Raw genomic sequence first — 22,013 nt, 5'->3', positions numbered from 1 at the left:
TCGGCAGGACAAATCTGAACAAGAACTCGAACAGCAAGTATAAAAATATAGGCACATCTAATCCAATCCTTATGGGATCAATTCCGACTTGGAAGGGAAGAAACTTAAGGTAGGCTGCATTGATGGTGGTACAGTAACAGAATAGCACCTATGATGAAACGCACAAATTTTGGACTTCGGCTTTCCATGTTGGCCTCGTTGCCTTCGTGCGTACAATGTGGATGCTGAGGTATCGCGACTGAGCGACGCTCGGAAAAGCATGACTGATCTAGTCGTCTTGGTGTGTGGAGGCTGACTGGGAATACAGCATCGACAAGCCGTTTTCGAAACGTCATTAGCTGTGACGGCATGGGTGTTATAGAACGAGCTCAAGTGGCTGACAGACCATCTTGTTACAACGGACAAAAAGCTTCTGGAACATCAAAAGGGAGCCTGGGGACTGCGCGGCGAAGCCAAAAAATCTCCACAACAACCCATCACAAGACATTGTCGGCTACTTTTCGAGCGAAGAACTCATTCGGTAAGCAGCGGGGGACACCCCAGGATTAGACCTAGACGTATCACTTCCGAGGCTTGGATCCCAGAGTCTCTCGGCCGAGAAATTTGCGTGGCTGAGCACCTTAACAGTACTACCTCATTTCCGTAACTCCATCAATCAGAGGACACTTGCTTGGACTTGACTTCTTCCACTGACTGGCCGGAGAAACAGAACTGACAACAATCTGTGGGCGTCACGTGCTGCAACGCCCCGCAATACGCCCGATTCACAAGCTTGCCTTTTATGGGGCTGGACAGACACAGCCCTGCCCTGTAAGACCGCATGTTTTCATGGTAACTGATGGAGTCTGTGTGAAGGATGGACAACGAACGGCACCAAAGGACCTTCGCCCAAATCATGCTGCACATACGCTGGGTGCCCGCCTGACCTTACCGAAGACCACCGAGTACCTACTATAGTAGTGCTGAGTGCTCTCAAATCACATGACGCCTTGGCCCCATCAGGCGACGCCAGATCGTCGCCTGTCAGCAACCTGCACCATTGTTCCGTCATGGTCGGCTCCGAAACTCCCTTTTCACAGCCACGCCACGGCGATCTGTTCCGCGAGAGGCGTTGATAACTCCCCGGGTGGAGTGTTTGCGGGGGAAGCTTGCCGATCTAGGGGCGGTCACCCCGATGCACCTTGCGCTCAGCCCTTTTCCAAAGGTACCAACAGACGATCTTCCATCAGTCACGCGTTGCTGCTTTCGGACCCATTATGCACACCTGGTCGGCCGAATAGTTGCTAGTCGTCCAGTCACCGGCCGGCGATGAGCCAACATCCACCGCAGGACACGTTGCTCCTTGGTGCGAGTCTCTTGCGATCTGCGATGCCTATCTTCCCAATGACGCGCATCCACTGCATGGAAGGACGCACAGAAGGTTGGAAGAAGCCAAGGCAACGCAAGAACAAAGACACGGCGTGGAAGCTAACCAGGCGCCACAGAAACCGCGGCGGGACGTTTAATCGACGCCTGTGAAGCTCTCCCGGCAAGGGCAGGGGTCGCTTTCCCGAACTGGGATGTTGTCAGCGCACTTGACGGGCGGTCGAGCGTGAAGCACTCCCCAGCACACCAGCTATTGATTTCGTCCAACGATAATTTGGGTCGCAAGGGGCCTCAGCCCATCGGCAAAGCAAAGCGAACGGAGCGATGCTCCCGCCCAAGAAGATAAGCAAGTTTGTCACAAACTCGAGACTTAGAGGTTGGGCTACTTTTGATATGCATAAGCACTGCAATACACTCGAGTGTAACGGCTACCGCCAGGCCGTGCAGCATGCCATCAACAGCATGACGACGACTCTATCCGAATCAATCATTCGGTAAACGGCCTGGACCTCGACAAAAGCACATACACCTGCCGAAAGCAGCACCGCAACCGGGCTGAGCATCTATACAGTACTATAGCCTGTCGGTGAGACAGTCCCGTGACCACTGTGCAGCATCACAATGGCTGTGCAGTGACAGGGAGGCGCAGTCCCGACGTCGGGGCGCTGGGCACTCATGCAGGCAGACCGCGCCAACGAACCACAAACCACCACAAACCACCACAAACCATTCGCAAGCACTCAGCACAGCACCGCCGAGTGTCCGTGCCGCACAATTGGCGGAACGAGCTCCGCGGGCCCCCGGTTCCGCTATCGACTGATGCCACCTGCGAACCAGCCATGGCCCATGGCTCCGTAGGGCCAGCAGGCCAGCAGGCCAGCATGGCGATTTTGAGGCCCTCCACTACCGTCTCCATGGCTCCCAGTGGATCAGCCAGCACTGCTTTTTCGCTTGTCGCCCCCCTGCGGCTTGAACCAAGCCTCAAGGGTTCTCGGGCGCCAATCGCTTCTCCCTTCCATCGCTTGTCGTGAGCCGCGTTGTGTTGCAGTACACAGCCTCCCCACTCCGCATCACAACGGTTCGCGAGAATCAAGGTACAATTTACTTAAGGGCCGCTGCGTCCCCCGCCCCCGGGACCGGTTGATAGTTACAACCCCACGCTCAGCTGCCCCGACTCCGAAGCCGAAAGATCGACACGACTCCGACTCGAGCCGTGCCTATTTGAAAACCAGACCAGACCACTTCAGACCAGACAACCCCAGCAAACTTCAGCCCTACAGCCTTCCCCCCCCCCATGCCCATGAACAGCTAGCTATACACAGCTTCTCTCCACAACAACAACAACCCAACCCCCAGTGCTCTGCACACACCTACCTCCATTGGTGTTATCATAGGAACTTCTGAAGCACTTGGAAAGCCGCATGCGGGGACATTCCCCGCCCAACAATTGACTCGGTCAAAGAACCCCCAACTCTTAAACCCTGCAGTCACCGATTCGCCTTTCCAAAACTATCTCAGTAGACCGCTGTCAGATTGCAGTCTACCGGTTAGGCCCTTCTCCCCACAGCCTTCCTCCACGAAACCCCCCCCCATCCGCAAACGTGGCGGTGTTTCTAGACTCCAGCATTGAACCTGAGTTGAACAACTCTTGTTATTGCGTGCTTCTCGGAAACGCAATTTGCTACTGTGATCACTACCTCAACGCCGCCACCGCCTTCGACGACTTTGTCGATTCGTCCATCATTGACCCGCCGTTCATACCAAGCGTTACGCCAGCCACGGCGGCGATACTTTCGCCAGAATGGAGCTCACCGCTGGCACCTGGTGTCATGGAATTCCCATCCGACCCCCCCTCGTACCCTTCAGTCACCCCGAGTCCAACAATGAGCCACCACCCTGCTGTCTTTTTCGGCATGCACCTCGGCGACTTCGACAACGCCACCACTATCAGCGATGAGGGCAGCAGCAGCTGCAGCTGGGACACGCCGGCGACGATGGCGACCGGCCTGGAACAACGATTTGCCTGCCGTTGGGGCGAATGCGGCAAGAGCTTCCCGCGACCTAGCGATCTCACGTGAATACCCCTTTTCCTGATGTATTTCCTTTGTCATTTTCTTGTCTCCGACTTTATATCAATACTGTTACCTACATTGCATCGTCAAGATGCAGCCCCATACTTCACTTTCAACTCTCCTCCACACGCGGGAACAGGCGACAGCCTATCTAACCGTTTCTATCTACATGACCTTCAAGATTTGTTGTCCTTCCATTTTCCAGCCTCCCTCGGCATAATTTTGAACCAGCCCGACTAACACGCGGAAAAGCAAGCACGAGCGGTACCACATCAAGGACTACCACTGTGACGAAGTCGACTGTTGCAAGGCCTTTGCGACGCACAAGGACCTGAAGCGCCACAAGAAGACGCACGAGAAGCTGGATGGCGGCGCGGCGGCGCAGGGCTACCGTTGTCGCGTACCCGGATGCCGAAAGGCCAAGACGGGCCACGTGTACAACCGTCGCGACAACTTTACGCGACACCTGCGAACGAAGCATGCAGACCTGGACTTTGATGTCAAGGAACTAGGGAGTGGCTGATGATTTTAGGAGTCTCCCTGATGCATCTTTCTTTTTTTTTTTCGTCCATTATTTATTTTTCTCTTTTGGTGTGATAGACTTTGATACCAGGACTGAGGCTTCACGTGAGCCGGGAAGGAACCTTTCCCATTGGTTTTTCCCTTGTTCTTCATATTTACTTTGGATGTATCGAGATGGACACTATAGATGGATACACTACGGGACGCACTCACGTGGCGACGGGAAACGAAGTAGCGTTGAGTCCTGTTGAGAATTGTTCGCTCATGACGCTGTCTGCACTCCGCAATATAATGGTTGACCACGCGTGAATGTCTCACGTGGTGTCTGTCTGTGTCTGATGGCTTCGGGTGGAATGACCATCACCTTGGGGTGTTCTCGCTTGGCGTTAGCTGGGAATGTGTCCTGTTCTTCCTTGTGTTAGGTAAGGTAAGCTTCAGAGAGTGTTCCTAAGATGGCAGGATCGTGAAGTTTGCCCGAACACGAGTGCCAGCAGCCCATCAGGCAGAGACTCCAAACTTCAAAGGTATATGTCGCCTCAATTTGATATGTACGCATTCGCATGAGTCCGATCGTCCGACTTTGAATATCATTCGCAGTGGCTGTGCTCGGGTGCTCGGGTGCTCGGGATGCCGCCTCGTAGGGCGATGACGTTACAGAGGGACTTGCTAGTCGCCGCTCAGGCACATGCAGGGACGTGGAAATGACCCCGCTGCTCCCGGCCAAGCTACAGGTCGCTAACAGGTTGAGACCCAAGCTCTCCCCCGCGATCGTCATCTTTTTTGTGTCTTCCCTAAAACATCACCACGTCCATCCGACACAACCACAGCTGGCATCTCACTATGGCGTCGGCATTCCTCCGAAGCAAGCAGACAGGCATGCAAAATGACCTGTCTGCTGCCATCTTGCCTGACCATTTTGCTCCCGACGAACAAGCACGATACGGCATCAACTCCCAGATCAGGTGAGCCGGCCCTTCGACGCGCGTCCTCGCAGAACCACCTGCCCTTCCCCAAGAACACCCCAAAACATCCCGAGATTGCGCTGACGACTCCTTCACTGCAGCTGCTTCGCGTACGAACCCATCCAGTCCCTTCTCGCCATTGCGACAAACGAGTCCCAATTCGGCCCCGGAAAGATCTTTGTCTTCGGCCACACGCGCGTCTCCAAGACGCTTGAACCGCCAAGACGCACATCCTTCCGAGCCCTCCGCTTCACCGCCAACCGACTTGTTGCCCTCGATGCCAAGAATGACCTGACCATCTGGGACCTTGATTCGGGTGAACGTGTCGCCGGCCAAGTCATCTCCGGCAATGTCGTCGCCCTCGTCACCGACCCCATGCTCGACTGGGCCTTCCTGGGGCTAGCGACTGGCGAAGTGCTGGCTTACGACCTCGATCGCGAGAGGATCTCCAACTCGTTTCGCTTGCCCAACTTTTGGCGCGAGCATGACCCGAGCGCCAGAGCCGTCGGCCTTGTTCGTCTGGCCCTGCACCCCACCGACATCGGCAAGCTCCTCATCGGCTACACGACCGGCGCTGTCATCTACTCCTTCAAGCAGAACATGCCGACCAAGTTCTTCGAGTATGTGCTGCAGCCCGGCGCTCCAGGCGGAGGCGGTGGAGCTATCAACTCGGTCCGCAAGCCACGGTTGACAGACGCTCTGTGGCACCCGTCAGGCACGTTTGTGTTGACAGCCCATGATGACGGGAGCATGGCCTTTTGGGACCCCAAGGACGGCAGGCTTCTGACGGCACGGACGCTTGAGCACCTCAAGGTTGATGAGGTTGCGAGCGGTAGCGCGCCTGCCACCTTTCATGAGACTTATGCGCGCATTGCTTGGTGCTGCAAGCAGAACCCCGACGACACGGGTTTGTTGATCGCAGGCGGTCAGCCCCCTGATGCCCCGGAAAAGGGGTTGACCTTCATCGACCTCGGCCCTACGCCGGCGTATGCCACGGCGTCGTGGCAGGTCTTGCAGGATCACTTCAAGGGTAGACGCCAAAGTGTCCTTGCCACTCCGCCCGGCGCCGAGGTCATCGACTTTCTGCTCTTCCCCCGCTCCTCTCCGCACTATGCCGGCTCGCATGACCCAATCGCCATCATGAGCCTCTTGACCTCTGGTGAACTCATCACCATGAGCTTCCCCTCTGGTTATCCAATCACGCCGACAAACCAACTCCATCCCTCCGTGTCTCTGGTTCATCCCTATGTTTCCCGCTTCGCCGTGCAGACTGTGGACCGCGGCCGCTGGCTCGGCATGACCGAGATCCGCAACCAAGGTGAACCATTACTCAAAGGTGGTGCCGAGGCGACGAAGCCATCGAGGAAGTATCAGGACCGCACCATCCTGCAGGTGGCGCACGGCGATGGTACCGTCAGGCTCTGGGACTCGGGCCACGGCGATGAGATTGAGAACCCAAAGGTGCTCCAGGTTGACGTGGCACGAGCCCTCGAGCGCGACAGCAACGTCAATGTGACAGCCATGAACATGGCCCCCAACACGGGCGAGTTCGCCGTCGGAACGAAGACGGGTGAGGTCGTCATCTACCGGTGGGGCGTCAACAGAGGCCACGGAAAAGACCAGCAGCAAAAGGTGGCCTCCAACCCGGGCGGTCTCACGGACATCGCCGCAAGGGCGGAACCGCCGCTGAAGGAGGGACTGCAACCGATGAGCCTCTACGAGATGATGCAGGGCCCCATCACAGCGCTGTGTGTCTCCGACGTCGGCTTTGTCGCTGCTGGCTCCGAGAATGGCTTCTTCAGCATCATTGACTTGCGGGGCCCCTCGATCATATTCCATGCCTCCATGACTGAGTTTGCGAAGCACGAAAAGCGATCTTCTTTCCTCAAGAGCTCTCACAGCGCGACTGGGCCCAAGGAGTGGCCTGTAGCGATTGAGTTTGGTGTGATGACGCTCGAAGGCGATAACTACTCGAGCATCTGTTGCTTCATGGGCACGAACCTAGGCCGGGTCGCGACTTTCAAGCTTCTCCCGGCCAACAGCGGCTACACGGCGCAACTGGCTGGCCTTCAACAATTCGACGGCAAAGTCGTCGCGCTGTGTCCGATTGTAGCCGAGACCGGAAAGCCTGCACTGGCAACGGGCGCTGTTGTTGCTGGCTTGCGTAGCGGCCAGCAGGTCAACGGCATGCTTGTGGCTGGTAAGTCCACTCTGGTACCCAATGTCTGGCGCTGCTAACCTTGCTAGTCACACAAACCGAAATCCGCATCTTCAAGCCCGCCACCGGCAAGGGCGCTTCGAAATCGTTCGACGACGCCCTTTGCGACGCTGCCAACGTGACCGAATACGAGCTCCGCGGCATGGCAATCGTGGGTGTGTTTGGCGACCGGACCACTCGCGCCTACACCATCCCAGGTCTCAAAGAGATCAATATCGTCCAGTTGCCCATGCTAGATGCCAGCCGCACCATCGGCGCCGCAGTCACCAAGACTGGCGACGTCTTCGGCTGGACGGGACCCAGCGAGCTCACGAAGCTTTCGGTCTGGGGCGCAGGCCAACCCTTACCCAGGAGCGCAGACGTCATGATCAACCCCCAGCTCACGGCACCAGTGAGACCAACCATCTCTAACATACAGTGGCTCTCTGGAACGCAGTACGTCAGTCCCACGGACCTCGACCTCCTCATCGCCCCAGACAGGCCGCCGAGCAAGCGCATGATGGCCGCCGCCGCCGCCGAGCAGCGCGCCGCGAAGGGGTGGCCGGCGCTGCCACGGGCGGCGCGGGTCCCAGCAACGAAGGATGGGGAGACTACCTCACACGACAGCTCAACGAGCGGACGGAGAAGCTCAACATTATGGGCGACAGCATGGACAACCTCCAGAACCAAAGTCAGGGATGGGCCGACGACGTGGGAAAGTTCGTGAACAAGCAAAAGAGGAACATGGTCACGGGGGCGCTGAAGAGCAAGTTCTTCTAAGCGGCACGGCCTCGCAGCGCGAGTAGATTGATATCCATGCATTGCAGGCGTTGGGTGCTACTGGTCTGGGTTTGCAATATCGGGAAGAACCTTTGCCGTCTGGGGCGTGTTTGGAGCCGTCTGGGTTTCCAGATTGGAACCACAGAAAACTTTACTCTGCCTCTTCGTCCACCCCGAAACTTTGGTTGGGTCAGCGTGGTGATGCTTGCTGACCGGTATGTCCAGCAAGGTTTCTCGTGCCTCTCGCAGCGGATTGAGTTCAGTCATCAAGGCCACTACGATCCTTATATAAAGCAGGTGATGGATGCCGTTTTCTACTTCATCTCCGGCCCCTCCCAGTACCATCGTCACTGCGTCATACTAGCCGTCGTATCAAACCCGCACAACTTCGTGATGAAGACCGCCATTTTTGCCGTGGCCGCTGCCACGCTTCTCGCCGGCAGCACCACCGCCGCTCCTGTCGCCACAGACCCGTTACCCCTCGTCTCCTTCAAGCCAAATGCTCCCTGCAACCTGCCCCGGGGAGAATTGGCAGCCTTTCAAGCCTGGCTCAACGACGTCCCCTTGACGGCTCAGCCGCCACAAGCCTGGATCGCCTGCAAGGAGAAGATTCAAAGCCGCAAGGGAGTCAAGTTTGACGGCCTCACCCCCGAGATTACCCGTCCGCGCCGTGGGAAGTTCGGACGAAAGGGCACCGTCCAGGACGACGGGTCCGTGAATCTGCACGTCGTCGGCACGATCGTCCAGGATCCCGCCGGCGGTGCCCCTAAGATCGGTCCCGTACCCGGGGGTCCCCGCTGCTATTCGCGAAGCGTCACAGGACGGATCAAACAGGTCGCCTGTGACCCGGAGCGGCACTCTGGACCCGAGCTGAAGATTTTCAAGTCCAAGTTCGTCATTCCCAAGCCACGGGGCTCCGTCGGGCATCATAAGGCATTCGTCCCCGAAGAGCCGGCGTACGATGCGCCCAGACAGAGTACCTGCCCGCAGGCGGCGTCTACGAACAGGACGCCATCGACACCGCACCCGAAGCATCCGGCCCGTACGCCCCCGCCCCGCCGAATTACGACCATGGCCCGCCACAAGACGATCAGTACGTCCCCGGTGCACAGTTCATGCCCGTCGCCGACGTGCCCGTGCGCAGCGTGCCCCAAGACTACTATCCCACAGCCCGCGACCCCCGCGCCTTCACCTACGAGAAGGTGGGCCAGATCGCGCAGCAGGACGTGCAGCTGCCGCCCGTCATCGAGCGGCGCGGCGCGCACCCCGCCGACACGGACGCCTTGTACGAGCTCGACCGCGGCAGCGCCAGACCTGTGCCGCACGATCTGCTTCGGCACAAGGACGAGAGCGAGGCGGCGGAGCCGCGCAACAGCATGGTGCGGGAGATGAGCACCGACGAGGAACCCGCCATGATGGACGAGGTGGCGCTCGCGCCCACGACGATGGGCGGCTTATTTGAGCCAATAGCCAAGCTTTTCAAGTATTTTAAGCGGCCCAAACTCCATGCTTCGGGGTGCAGCGTTTGGAAGCCGCGGTATGACACAAGCAAGCAATATGAGACCAAGCCGCCTTACAAGGAGGTCACGCCGGAGTTTAAGAAGGCGATGCAGGACAGCGATGAACGCGCGATCCTGAGGTGGAGGAACCTGTCCAAAGCAGACCTTGAGAAGATCAGGACCCGAAAACCGCCCAAGGTGGCGCCAGGAATGGCTGTTTCAGACGAGGTTGCTCTGCATCTCTAAAGTTGGCGAGCTTTGATGAGTATAGCAAACGTCGATATCAACAGTCCAGAATGTTCAGGTCCGGCTTCATCAGCTGAAAAGTTTTAAAAGTGAATTGCCCTCGGATTATCATTGTTGCAGTCACCTATTCATAAACTTACCTTCTATGATTTGCCTACCTTGAACCTGCCTGCAGGTTCAAAAAGAAACCAACCCGCAACTCTTATTCCCATGATGTCACTTACCTCTTATCGCCCTTTGCATTCGCCTCGTCGTCAGAGTCCTCTCCCACCACGAAGGGATTTGCGTTCCCATCTTCGTCCTCCCGTAGGGGCGGCAACCGCGCAGAGGGGCGCTCGCTTGGAGTTTCTTCCCAAAATGTCATCTGCAATCCTTCCCCCTGCTGCTCTGGATGCCAATCTTCTAGAACGGGAGATAAATGGTCAGTATTCGACGCGGGAACCGGTGCCCGAGTCACAGGGACTCTCGAATCAACCGCATTGTCACGTTTCGGTCTTGTGCCGCCGCGTGTGTCCCAGGGGAGAGCGGGCTCGCAGGTGCAGCAGCTGAGCTGGCGCTCCAGAGACTTGACTGTGCCCAGATATGTGAGATAGAACTCTCGCCATTCCTGGCGCTCCATGTCAAACGCCTTGCGCTCGCGTCGCCGCTTGCGTGCGCAGAGGAGGAGGATAATGCCACATGAAAATATGAGAACGAGTGATACGACGGAGATGACGATGGGGGCAGTTCGATTGTGGGGTTCATTGGTGGTGCCGGTCGCGCCAGCGTCGGTACGAGCCACGACTGAGGGTGCCATGAGGACTGATCTCTTAGGGCGACGTGTACTTCCGTATTGGTAGTGTGAAGTTTTTCAATATATATGAGTCCAGTCAGATGATGAGTACAAGTTTGGATCATTCAAGTTAGCTCTGCAACGCGAGCGATGGTGTCTCTTTTAAGCCTCACTGAGCATATTTCAGGTAGAGATTCGCGTTTCCAGTGCCTTGATACAAAGGCGTTGACGAGAGACACATGCTCTGTGGGTGGTTTGACAAAGCCTAGAATGAATGGGACACCAAGGACAAATTGTGTAAACAGACAGCATGGAACAGACCTAGTTCTTTCATGTCGGGAGGGGATCGCTTTGTTCGCTTCTGCGACCTAGTGTCAACCCCTGATTTACAACAGCCGTTATTGTCAGCACCACATGAGCATTTTATGTTTCAACGTCTTGCAGTACTGAAAATGAACCAAGGAGGGGGTGTCTTGCCTTGGGGAGGGGCAGCGACAGAAGATGGGGCGGTTGACCCAACCCCTAACATGATGTTGAAGGATCATGTCAGGCTCGACCGAAAGGGCAGTCCCGGGGCGAATGGTCCGGTCCATCGGATGCCGCTCCGATCAGACTGCCATGGGCGCCGCCAGAAGCGACGGCTGGGGTATGGAGGAGACCGGTCTGTAGCTGGCGGGCTTGGCTTTCGATCCGAGCTGGGCTAGGCTCCCAGCTCCCCAATGACACCATCCGATGACGACAAGGGGTGATACGATTTTGGTGATTGCCAGAACGGCCGGCGCAGTCGATGGCCCACGGAACCTGTTCAGACGAGGGTGCGGTGGCGGAGACATCGCCAATAACAGTTCACTGCCCTGCCATCCGTTGTCAGTACCCAGTTGGAAGATGGAGGATGCTTGGAAAAAGAAAGAATTGTCGCACCGAATCCAAGGGCAGTTGTCTTCACTGAGCGGCTTGTAAGGATCATCGGCCGTCGGAAGCGTGGTTGTTGAAGAAACCCAGAAATTGGCCCATGCTTGGAGTGAGCAGCTGTCCAACTGGGGGCAATCAGGGGGGGGGTGAAAGATGTTTGGGCGTGCAGGACTTGGATGTGTTTTCCTTGGAGTTGCTTCCTTCAGGTTCAGGTCGAGTACCTACTTGGAGGAAGCTCAGTCGCCATCTGGTAATGCAAGGCAAGGTAGCAAGGCAGCTTAGTAAACAGGTACCTGAAGGGATGCAAGAAGATGATCATGATCTGCGATGCCATTGCCTCTCATGTTCAGTTCCTGCCTCACTGTGCCTAGGGGTACCTACCGCAAGGAAAGCGTGCCCCTGTGCCCCTGTGCCCCTGCCTTGAGCAGCTGTGCCCCTGCCTTGAGCAGCTGTAATCGGCCCCCACCTCTCAAACAACGCCCCCCCCTCATTGCATCCATCAGTATCATTCAACATCCATCCATCTTGCTCGTGTCTTACGGCGGCTTGAGCCATTCTCAACATCAACGGCTAGAAGTCCAACCGTACTGTAATTTCTCGTCACTCTTCCGCTGAGCATTTTTCTCTCTTGAAGTCTATGCCTAAGGCACAACAAAAAACAACTGTCGTGGCTTCCTTGTGATGCAGGTTCGATCACAAACAGCCTTCCCCCGAACAGCAAGCACTGTTGCATCCCATCCACAGCATCATGGTGACCGAATCGTATCGCGAATGACACACCGTTGTCGAGTTCTCGCCGGCCCAATACAGGCCCGCGATGACCGGTGATCCCACTCGTCCGTCTTTCTTTACTTTCTTTCCCACCTCCCTTCCCCTTTTGACTACTGACAGCCGCGCATCCCTTTCAGCTGAGCAGTCCTCCCTCTCACTCGCGCAGATGCGACAGGAAGGGTGCCTATATCAGCCAGCCTGTGCACCTTGTTCCCATTGGAATGGCAAGCTTCCCCACCGCCACGGCTTCCCGAGATTGACCAAGATCTGGTTACATTGTATTTTCGGCAGCGAATCGCAACTAGTCTCCGCCAGCAAGGATTCGGGGTTTGGTGCGGTCGACAACAACCTGGGCGGACTACCCTGCCTCGTGCGTCCCAAAGGTGTGGAGGGAGTGGGACCCAAGCATCAAAATGAGAGCACCAAGGCAGATCCAAGCCGGCCAGTCCTGCCATTGCGTCCTACCGCCCAGGGTCCTGCGGGTATCGCGCCTACCACCTCTCAGCCAGCAATCTTCAATCCTACTGCAGGATTGGTGGTGGTGATCTAGCCTCCTAAAGCTGCAGCGGCTCAGTTCTCAGTTTTTGCGTGCTCAGAGGAGGAACGAAGAACCACACACCCGGGCATTGGCACACGTGTTTGGAACCTTGCTTGCTTTTCAGCATGGAGCTCAGCTGGTCCTCGGCGCGCCCCATGTCCCTTCAGTGAGAGCGTCATGACGGATGCCACCCTACAGCCATTGAGGTCCTGTCGTCTTGAATCGTATCCTTGCTTGACGCATATATCTGAACCCTTATTAAATGGTCAGTAGCACAGGAACCCCGAGTTTACGTACCAATTGTCTCCTGGGTCAGAGTCCATGAAGGTACTGGAGCTCTGTTGAGGAAAGATATAAGATCGGTTGCCCACAACGATCAGAGCATATTGTATGCCATCCTACTCTTCATTCAACTTGTATTCATCCTGAAACATTGGGAGCTCGTCGCCAAAGTTGGACATGACTGCTGCAACACCTGTTCAGTGCACCTCTGTCAAGAGCGCCAGCGAAGCTTGCAACGACCAACATATCGACATGTCGCTCGACGCCCACCACAGCAACTGTGATGAGTAAGTCTAAGATTGTCTGTCCGTTTCAGCCTTTGCAACTGTACCAAATTAACGTAATAGGATATGCTGTAGCCTCCTGAGCAATGGTACGGATGAAGAGGCGGCACAGCTCCAGATCGACAGAACTGCTCGTTTTCTCGATGACCTCGACACAAACCCAGTAGAACGCATACTTGCCGGTCTCCTTCCGTCAGACAGGCTCGTCTTGGGACAATGGTTTGGTGGAGCGGGCCCAGATACCCGGCACCCGCAGCGTCAGCGCGTCGGCAGGGTAGGGCTACCCGCCCGTTGCCGCAACTCAGCCAACCGCAAATCGCTCCGCAGAACCCATAAATGATAGGGGAACGAGGGAGGGGAGTGTCGATATCCGAGCTGGCAAGTCGGGCTAGAGGCCAATCGATATAAATGTGATGAGATCACTACATATTGAATCGTCACATATCATATTCAGAACATTGGTGCTACACAAGCCCATGCATCGTACCTAAGAATGCGTATCTGTTCACGATCTGCGTATCTCGCAAATCCTCCGTCTTGTGGCTTGAAGGTGTCCATTGTAGGAGGGTGACCAGGGGCTCATGTCCAACGATACGCGAAGCAAAGGACGTATCGGCGCTTTCATCCCAGCATCCGGCTTGCTCCACGCTTATACCCCTGTGCCCCTTGCTTCCCACACCGGTCGTGGGCGGGATAGCATAGCAAGTAAGGGCCAACCACGGATGCCAGGTCAGATCTCACGAGGCGATGTATATTCCCAGGCCGCCCGCATACCACTCGGTCGGTGTGGCTGGCATGCAGCGCTTATCTTGTTGTACCAGCTGAAGCCAAGACTCATCGGACTTTGGCCCAGGTCACGGGCTTCATCACGACACCTCCCACCAGGTATCGATATCGGCCGTCGCGACCGCGTGCCATGCGATTCTTTGCGGCATGGGTGGTCGAAGCTTGAAGAAAAAGGTCCTCCTGTTCGTCTCCGCATACCGCGGGCGATCCGGCCGGGTCCGCGATCAGGCTGGTAAGTGGTGTCATGTCTCTGGTCTCGGGTTTTCTAGACAGGCATTCGGAGCCACGTCAAAGCTCAGACGTCGTTTCTGCTCTTTTCTTTTTCCAAACATGATTACACAGGACACTTGGGCGTTTGCTACTCTGCCCCCGTTTTCTGTAAATTGGAAAAGCCTACCAAGAGTCGAAGGATCACGGGCAAGGGCACGGTGCGGAATGGCCGGAAACCCCAGCCGGCGCCGCTCGGAGTTTTCCTTCGCGTGACAGGGCATGGTATGAAATGCAGTCTTTGAGACTCTGTCACATGTTGGATCGGGCACCAGCAGGATTTCGCATCTTAGAATTGCTTCTTTACACGGAGGCAGCTGGGTTAGGTCGCCCATCTGCTTGACAGGGAATATTTGACACGCAACAGCTTGCGGGTAACACAGCATCCGAACGTCATGCTGGCTGCTGGGCCCGCTGTCGAGAACGTCTTTGATTTGTTGCTGCTGCTGGTGGTGGCACAATCGAAGTGGCCTGCTATTCCACGGATCTGCTCGGACACGGGGATCGGTCCTCTCGAGCTCAGAGCGGGTGCGCGGGCGTTGTGATCCCGCCCTTTCCGCCGAGTATTGAGCTTCTCGTCCTAGATCTTTGTTCGATTCCCTTCCATTGTTCATTCAAGACCAAAGTTTCATCTGCCTTCCTTTACCTTGTCGGTACGGGATGAAGGATTTGTAGCGAGATCTGGCCACAACCTGACATGAATCAGCGATGCATGGGGATACAATCATGCATCAACTCTGTGGGTAGCGATTCAGTATGCCTTGCAACATCGTCGAACAATCCGAACAAGGTACAAATCCGGCACTTTTTGCGAGGCTACGGCTTTCTCAGTCCTAGATCGGCAAAGAGTCGAAGGGCGAATGAAGTTTCCCCTGTTCCATGACGCCTTACATTCCAATCGTAGTCATCTAAAGGGCGATACTACTGTCTCTTACAAACTGCGAAATGGCGTATCTGAATGCCATGACAGGTAACGCTGAGAAGTGAGTCGAGCCACTTGACGCCCGTGAGAAGGACCTAGACCCTCTTTCTTTTTGTAATTTAGCATTCGTGTCTAGATAGGGGTTGATTCAAGCATAATCTCCTTTTGCTAAGACTGTGCAAGATGGGTCATGAAGGCTGCCTTGCCATGATGTGAGAAGACTTATATCAATGTCAACTGATGTCTGGCTTTGGATCCAGCCGATGCGTCTACCAAGCCCAGGAACGCTGAGCCCAAAGACGAGGCGGTGCTGTAGCATGGTTCTCTACCCTCGCATATTGTCGGTCTCGCTGACTTTTGAGGACCTGCGCGTGGCAGATTGATGAAAGCTGAGCTACAGTCTCTCTTCCGTTTGGGCGGCTATGACGAGCGCTGCTGCGGCAACGAAGGCCATATGACATATGAATGGCTCGGATGACATGGGCGGTGAGAAATCGATCCTTGCGAATTACGGCGAGAGGTAAGGTCTCTGGGACGATTACGAAGTTATGGTGGGCTTGGTATAGCGTTTTGAGTAAGTAGAACAGTAATGCTGCTATCCTGGCCAGGCTTGCCAACCGATGTAAATGGGATCCGGCGAGACACATAGCTGGATAATGTCAGCTTCTGAATCCAAGCCCTAGTATATCAAAACCAATGCCTCTGCATGTATACTGTGGTCGAATATAGCGAGCCTGTACTCTTCAGACCGTTGGGAACGCAATGTCTCTTTGCGGGGCACTCGGGGACCTGCTGCCACACGGTGTAGTCCCGAAGGACTGACGATAATGCACCTTTGTTGGCCTGACAGTTTCTGCATAAAATCCTCGGTTGACGAGAATCATGGGTCTGGCCGTTGGGCGGGCTGATGACAATGCTAGCGGACTTTGCTTGCCGGTGATGAGCATGGCCACTTTGACATCTCAGAGGCTGGCTATGAGAGGATTTCGACCTGGAGTGCCTCAATTGCCTTTTGTTCAGCCACTTCGATAAAGCCGTCAAGATTGGATCCCCAGAAGGTTGGACGTCTTGGAAAAAACCTCAATGGTCTCAAATGCGTCGCCCTACAGAGTACCCAGCAGCCCAAGGCTGCAACGACAAAACACAAGGCTTCCCTCGTCTGCTGAACGTGAACACACCCCATTATGCCTGATCCCAGCATGTAATATTTGCACCATTGATTTACGGCACCGACGTCGCCGAAAACGAAGCAGCAGACGCAGCATCCGCGCCCGCCGCCGAAGGCCGTCCATCGCCCAGCTTCCTATCCTTGTCAATCCAAGTATCGACGCCATCAGTATTCATAACCTCGCTGAGATCCAGGAACGCCAACACCTTGGTGAACTCGCGCACATAGCCCGCAGCCCGCTGCGACACGCTCTCGCCGAGCAACGAAGGACAGTTCAGCAGCGAGGTCGCGACGCCGCGAATCTTGTACGTGAGACTGTTTCCATTCGGCTCAAGATGGACACCGTCAACGTTGTGCAAGACATGGAGGAGCTGACGGCAAATGTCCTCGCGCTCGGCCCAGCTGGACGCGAGCTGATGCGCGGCCCAGGCCTCGTCGCCGCCGCCGGCCGCGTCCATGGCCTGCACGATGCCGTCGGTCTGGTCGAGCACGAAGCTCTGCAGCCAGAGGTGGGTGATGTGGATGTTGGCCCTCGTCGTCTCGGCCTGGGCACGGGAGATGCTGTTCGCGGGCGTCGAGGGGCCGCTGTCGTAGATGCTGCTGGGGCCCCATTGGGTCATGTGCGACGGCAGGGCGTCGAGGGAGTATTTGTAGCGCTGGAAGAGGGCCTTGAGGCGTGCGAGCTTCTCCTCGTTGGTGCGGCCGTAGCCGCAGTCGCAGCCTGCGTTGAAGAGGGAGTCGCGCAGAGCCTCGAGGAAAACACGCGTGTTGACGATGAAGGCCGTGACGGAGGTGAAGGGGCCGGTGCCGTCGGGGGCCAGCGGGCAGACGGCGTTTTCCGTAATGTTCTCGTCGGGCGTGTCGAGGGGCTCGAGGGCGGCGAAGTCGACGTCGCGCAGGACGTAGTTGTCGAGATATGTGACGTGGAAGCGGCGCCGGCCAGGCTGGACCTTGGAATGGGCGAAGGAAAAGAACTGCAGCCAGAAGGCTTTCTTGCGCAGCTGCGTTTCGATGCAGTTGAGGCCGTGGTACTCGGTCGCGTGTAGGTGGAAGCCGAGGAGTCTGGCGAGCTGCATGGCCTCCGAGTCAAACATGCGGTACTGGTTCATCCGGCCGACCTCGAAAGAGGCCGATGCTAGCGTGTATGAGATGGCCCATTTGCGGTGGCTGATCTCATCCCAGTAGTCGGGTGGTCGCACGCGAAGACACATCTGCGAGGCATATGTGATGATGGAGGTTCGTGTGGGAAAGCGAGCAGCGGCCTCAGGGTCCATGGCGCGGTAGTCTTCAATCCGCGAGCGCAGGACCCCTATCGTCAGAGTGAACAAGGCCACGAGGAGAAGCATTTGCTCCGTATCACGGACATCTTGATTGCTGGCAAGGCTGCGGCGGAACGAAGGGAGGTGGACCACGGGACAGAGGGGATAGACGCGCTCGATATAGTCATGGATGATGGCCATGAAGAGCTCCCTCGAGCAGAGCTCATCTGTGGCGTATGCAAATGTCGACAAAGACCCAGGCGATATGGACTGGCCGAGGGCTGATGTGTGGTCCGGCGTCAGCACGGCGCCAGCGTCGTCGTCAGTGTCTATCCCATCGACACTCGCACCGCTGTACACTGCGGTCCGTGGTGGATAATGGCATGGTATTTCGTTCTTTTGGCGGTCCAGGTCGAGGGTCAATCTCATACCTCCTCCGCTTTGGCCCACGAGGGCGCGTGGGAATGGCAAAGTTGCATCCGATTCCCAGCCTGGAACAGCCTATGCACCTCTTGCTGCCGTCTCCGCCGTCCTCCCCAGGGCCAAGGGGAAAGATGCATCGTCTCCTGCGGGCGCGACAGGCATCGCAGGCTCGTGCGGCCAGTCGCCGAGGCTCCACGGGCGCGCTCGCTCGACGTGGACTCGTAGTCGAGGCCTGCGCTTCCTGGTGAACATGTACGACTGCTTGCAGGTCTGGTAATGCGGGTGCCATACCCTCGTCTAGGGGGACTGGGGCTTGCAGATCCCAGGCGTACTACCTTAGTGGATGAGAAGACCCAAGATGAGGACAGGGAGAATCGGCAACATGCCGGCAGTGGGAGGGAGCTGAGAGGGAGAATTACTCTCTACCATGTACTGTACACAGTACACACACACCTCCACGTTCCCCGCCTCAGCCCCTGGCTCGCCCGGACCTGGCGTGTTCGTGGCTCATCCGGTCTGCGTTTAGCGTGTCTGACATTGGGTTTATTTGACATTCCACCATTCTGCCGGCAGGGCGGTGAAACAATAGGCTCAAGTTTGTCTCTTGACGAGTACGAAATAAGTTACATCCTTTAAGAGGTCCCGTCAACAGGAAGTTTCGGTCAAAAGTGACAAGCTGATCCATGAGCTGATACCGAGGAGGATGGCCATGGTGGCCCAGTGAGCTGGTGAGCTAGTTTGCTAGTGAGATGTTTTACGTGACCGCAAAACCACCGGTATGACCTGAAGGGCGTGGACGGGGTGGAGAGCAGGATGATGGTCAAACGTGTGGCATCTCGGTATATTTGGCAGCATCTTACCATGGCTCTTTGTTCTGTATTCCCAGGTAAAGAAGCTGTTGTCCTTCTTCGTAGGAGGCTCTTTAAAGGGAAGAAACTTTGGTTCTTGACGATGGTAGGAAATAAGCTCGTGGTGAAAAGAGTTTCCATGTTACAACGGATCAGGATAAACTCATTAATGAGATGAAACAGCTGATGAGATGAAGCAAGCGACGTTCACCATTGAGGCCTCACCGAGTACACTGTTGCGATGATTCTTTTTGGTTTTTTGATTCGCCTCTAACTTGCTATTCTTCATCACAGCTCAACACAACTTGCTGACCATGGCGGCCCAAGGGATTATGCATACCTTAGCTCTCTCTCTCTTTACTTATCACTGCGATACCGCCGAGTAGCGTCTTAATCGCCGAACGTGGTTGGGATAGCCGAGGTAGTAGGCGGATCGTCACGTTTAAGATCCCCAATGCTCAGGCGGAGATACTCTCCACTCCCCCCCGCCATGGCTCGAGCGCAACTCTCCGCGCCGGCCTCTCCGGGCGAGGTTTCAACCTGTGCCTGGAGTGCTTGGAGCGCCTGGAACAAGCTGGAGTCGAGCGTACATGGTACACTGCTCTTCACGGACCCTGGCTCCCCCTCAGTAACCTTTTCAACTCTCCGTACCGGCGGCAAGCCATGTGGCCTAACCCCGATGAATCTCCGGTCTTTCTCCTTCGATTCTCCTTGATTCCCCACGGGCTGACTCCCCAGACGAGCCAACCATCATCTCCATGACTCGCCCGAATCGCATCGCAAGCACCAACCAAGCCCTTTTCAGCATGAAAAATATGGCCAAACAGGCTTGGACGACTCAGACATACTCCGCCCGCCCATGGGGGCCCGTCAATGAACCTCCACTCAGATCCCCAAGCAGCCCAAGGAACCCAGGAAGATCCACGTCCACGTTGGCGAGCGTTCCCCAGACCCAGAACCAGCCCCTTGGCTCAGACCTACACCGGCTATCGGTCACCCGCTAATCGTAACAAGGCGACACCCAGCTCGGCCGGTCACGCAGCAAATGGCACCTTATGCAACGATGCCATCGCCTTGGGCCGCGACTACTTAAAGTCCTGGGACATAGCCAGGTCCACGACGCAAGATGACTGGACTCCAGGCTCACCTCACTGTGCAGACAACTCCAACAACCGCTCACTACCTTGGCGTGGTAACCATCAGCCATCATGACCGACGCCATCATCTCATCCGCCCAGCAGGGCTCTCCAGTCCCTTGGTGGAAGCAGCCTCACTTGCTGAAGCTCAACTTCATCATCTTGTCTCTCGTCCTGTTCTGTGAGTCCTCACCTCTGCCTGGTTCGGCCAAGACTACTGGCCCATCTTCGTCGTCCGCGTGCTGACTTTGTCCAACCAACAGCTTCGGCCAACGGCTATGACGGTAGCGTCATGGGCGGTGTCCTCGCTCTCAAGAGCTGGAACGAATTCATGGATCTGCCCACCGGCACCTATCTCGGCTGGATCAACGCCATCTACTTCCTTGGCAGCGGTCTTGCTTTCCCTGCCGGCGCCTGGGTCTCCAACCGCTGGGGCCGCAAGCCTGGCATTTACATTGGTTATGTCTTTGTCGTCCTCGGCGTTGGCATCCAGGCCGCCGCGCAGAACGAGAAGATGTTTACCTACGCCCGTCTTCTTATTGGCATCTCGTCCGCCTGGCTGAGCATCTCCGCTCCCGTCCTGCTCAACGAGATCGCATACCCAACGCACCGTGCCATCGCTAGCGCGCTCTACATGTGCGGCTACTACGTTGGCGGCACCATCTCCTCCTGGGTCACCTTTGGTACCAGGAACTTGGACTCGGACTGGGCCTGGCGCATCCCCATTCTTCTGCAGATTGCCCTGCCTCTCGTCGCCCTGCCCGGCTTCCTCATGGCTCCCGAGAGCCCGCGTTGGCTCATTAGCGTCGGCCGTAGCGAGGACGCAGCCAAGGTCCTGGCCGAGTACCACGCCGGCGGTGTTGTCGAAGACCCCATCGTCATCTCCCAGATGATCGAGATCGAGACCACTATCAACGCCGAGAAGGAGGCTAGCAATAGCGGCTCATACATCGACATGTCCCGCACCCCCGGCAACCGCCACAGGCTCGCCATCTCTGTCGGGCTCGGCTTCATCTCCCAGTGGGCCGGCAACGGTGTCGTTTCCTACTACCTGCCCCTCGTGCTCAACTCTGTCGGCGTCACCTCCGTGACAAACCAGACCCTGATCAACGCCTGCCTTAACGTGTGGAATCTGCTGTGGGCCATCGCCGCCGCTGCGTCCGTCGACCGCCTCGGCCGCCGTCCTCTGTTCCTCGCGTCCGCCGTCCTCATGTTCGTCAGCTTCGTCATCGTCACTGGTCTCAGCGGTTCCTTCGCGCAGGGCGGATCCTCCAGCGTCGGTCTAGCCGTCATCCCGTTCCTCTTCCTTTTCTTCGCCGGCTATGACATTGCCCTGTAAGTCGCTTCCACCGCGATCCCAAACCCTGGACTGTACAGAGCGTCGCTAACGAATTGTCTGCCCACAGCACCCCCTTCCTCGTGGCCTACCCCGTCGAGATCTGGCAGTTCAGCCTCCGCTCCCGCGGGCTGACGGTCACGTGGATCACGGCGCTCGCCTCCATCTTCCTCAACACCTTTGTCAACGGCCTGGCCCTCGAGCAGCTCGGCTGGAAATACTACATCCTGTTCTGCGTGCTGCTTCTGCTCTGGATCGTCTTTGTGTGGTTCGTCATCCCCGAGACAAAGGGCCACACGCTCGAGCAGATGGCCGTTGTCTTTGACGGCGAAGATGCCGTCCCTGCCCAGGCTGTTGTTTTGCAGGAGAAGCTGGATGAGGATGCTGATGTGGCGCATGTGGATGCTCGGGATGAGAAGTAGATTTGGGGGGGGGGGGGGGGGTAGGGGGGGTAGAAGTGCTAAAGCTAGATAGATTTGACACTACCGAATTGTCCTATTCTAGGTTTAGATGATAGATGAAAAGACTACTTGATATTACTTGGTGGACTGCGCCGCGTTTGCGCGAGTTCTCTGCAGATCGTTTGTGTGTAGGCCGTGCTGAATAGAGCGTTGGCGACGCGTCCGCCTGTGTGCTCGTGTAACAGCGGTCGATCGGATTGGCTGG

General features: G+C 56.5%; 7 protein-coding genes across 7 annotated transcripts; 5 read left to right on the top strand and 2 right to left on the bottom strand.

The window, feature by feature from the left end:
• Positions 1-3,248: 3,248 nt before the first annotated feature.
• On the top strand, positions 3,249-3,960 carry VDAG_10482 (uncharacterized protein; the record flags this gene model as incomplete). The annotated part of the gene is made up of 2 exons (XM_009659640.1): positions 3,249-3,439; positions 3,690-3,960. 2 exons carry the CDS (start codon positions 3,249-3,251, stop codon positions 3,958-3,960), a joined length of 462 nt encoding a protein of 153 aa, XP_009657935.1.
• Positions 3,961-4,799: 839 nt separating this feature from the next.
• Positions 4,800-7,898, top strand: VDAG_10481 (SNI2 protein; the record flags this gene model as incomplete). Its single annotated transcript, XM_009659639.1, has 4 exons — positions 4,800-4,921; positions 5,023-7,121; positions 7,169-7,704; positions 7,746-7,898. 4 exons carry the CDS (start codon positions 4,800-4,802, stop codon positions 7,896-7,898), a joined length of 2,910 nt encoding a protein of 969 aa, XP_009657934.1.
• A 393-nt stretch (positions 7,899-8,291) lies between these two features.
• VDAG_10480 (uncharacterized protein) lies at positions 8,292-9,643 on the top strand (the record flags this gene model as incomplete). Its single annotated transcript, XM_009659638.1, has 3 exons — positions 8,292-8,678; positions 8,733-8,816; positions 8,870-9,643. The coding sequence occupies 3 exons, from the start codon at positions 8,292-8,294 to the stop codon at positions 9,641-9,643; spliced, it is 1,245 nt and encodes a 414-aa protein (XP_009657933.1).
• A 220-nt stretch (positions 9,644-9,863) lies between these two features.
• VDAG_10479 (uncharacterized protein) lies at positions 9,864-10,439 on the bottom strand (the record flags this gene model as incomplete). Its single annotated transcript, XM_009659637.1, has 1 exon — positions 9,864-10,439. One exon carries the CDS (start codon positions 10,437-10,439, stop codon positions 9,864-9,866), a length of 576 nt encoding a protein of 191 aa, XP_009657932.1.
• A 2,656-nt stretch (positions 10,440-13,095) lies between these two features.
• VDAG_10478 (uncharacterized protein) lies at positions 13,096-13,542 on the top strand (the record flags this gene model as incomplete). Its single annotated transcript, XM_009659636.1, has 2 exons — positions 13,096-13,205; positions 13,266-13,542. The coding sequence occupies 2 exons, from the start codon at positions 13,096-13,098 to the stop codon at positions 13,540-13,542; spliced, it is 387 nt and encodes a 128-aa protein (XP_009657931.1).
• Positions 13,543-16,398: 2,856 nt separating this feature from the next.
• Positions 16,399-18,738, bottom strand: VDAG_10477 (uncharacterized protein; the record flags this gene model as incomplete). The annotated part of the gene is made up of 4 exons (XM_009659635.1): positions 16,399-17,963; positions 18,114-18,297; positions 18,481-18,518; positions 18,723-18,738. 4 exons carry the CDS (start codon positions 18,736-18,738, stop codon positions 16,399-16,401), a joined length of 1,803 nt encoding a protein of 600 aa, XP_009657930.1.
• A 1,345-nt stretch (positions 18,739-20,083) lies between these two features.
• VDAG_10476 (sugar transporter) lies at positions 20,084-21,769 on the top strand (the record flags this gene model as incomplete). Its single annotated transcript, XM_009659634.1, has 3 exons — positions 20,084-20,192; positions 20,275-21,346; positions 21,418-21,769. The coding sequence occupies 3 exons, from the start codon at positions 20,084-20,086 to the stop codon at positions 21,767-21,769; spliced, it is 1,533 nt and encodes a 510-aa protein (XP_009657929.1).
• Positions 21,770-22,013: the final 244 nt, after the last annotated feature.

Source organism: Verticillium dahliae, genomic scaffold, assembly GCF_000150675.1.
Source record: "Verticillium dahliae VdLs.17 supercont1.41 genomic scaffold, whole genome shotgun sequence".
Classification (NCBI taxonomy): domain Eukaryota; kingdom Fungi; phylum Ascomycota; class Sordariomycetes; order Glomerellales; family Plectosphaerellaceae; genus Verticillium; species Verticillium dahliae.
The sequence above is the reverse complement of the archived record's forward strand: the minus strand, read 5'-3'. Positions and strand labels throughout refer to the sequence as shown.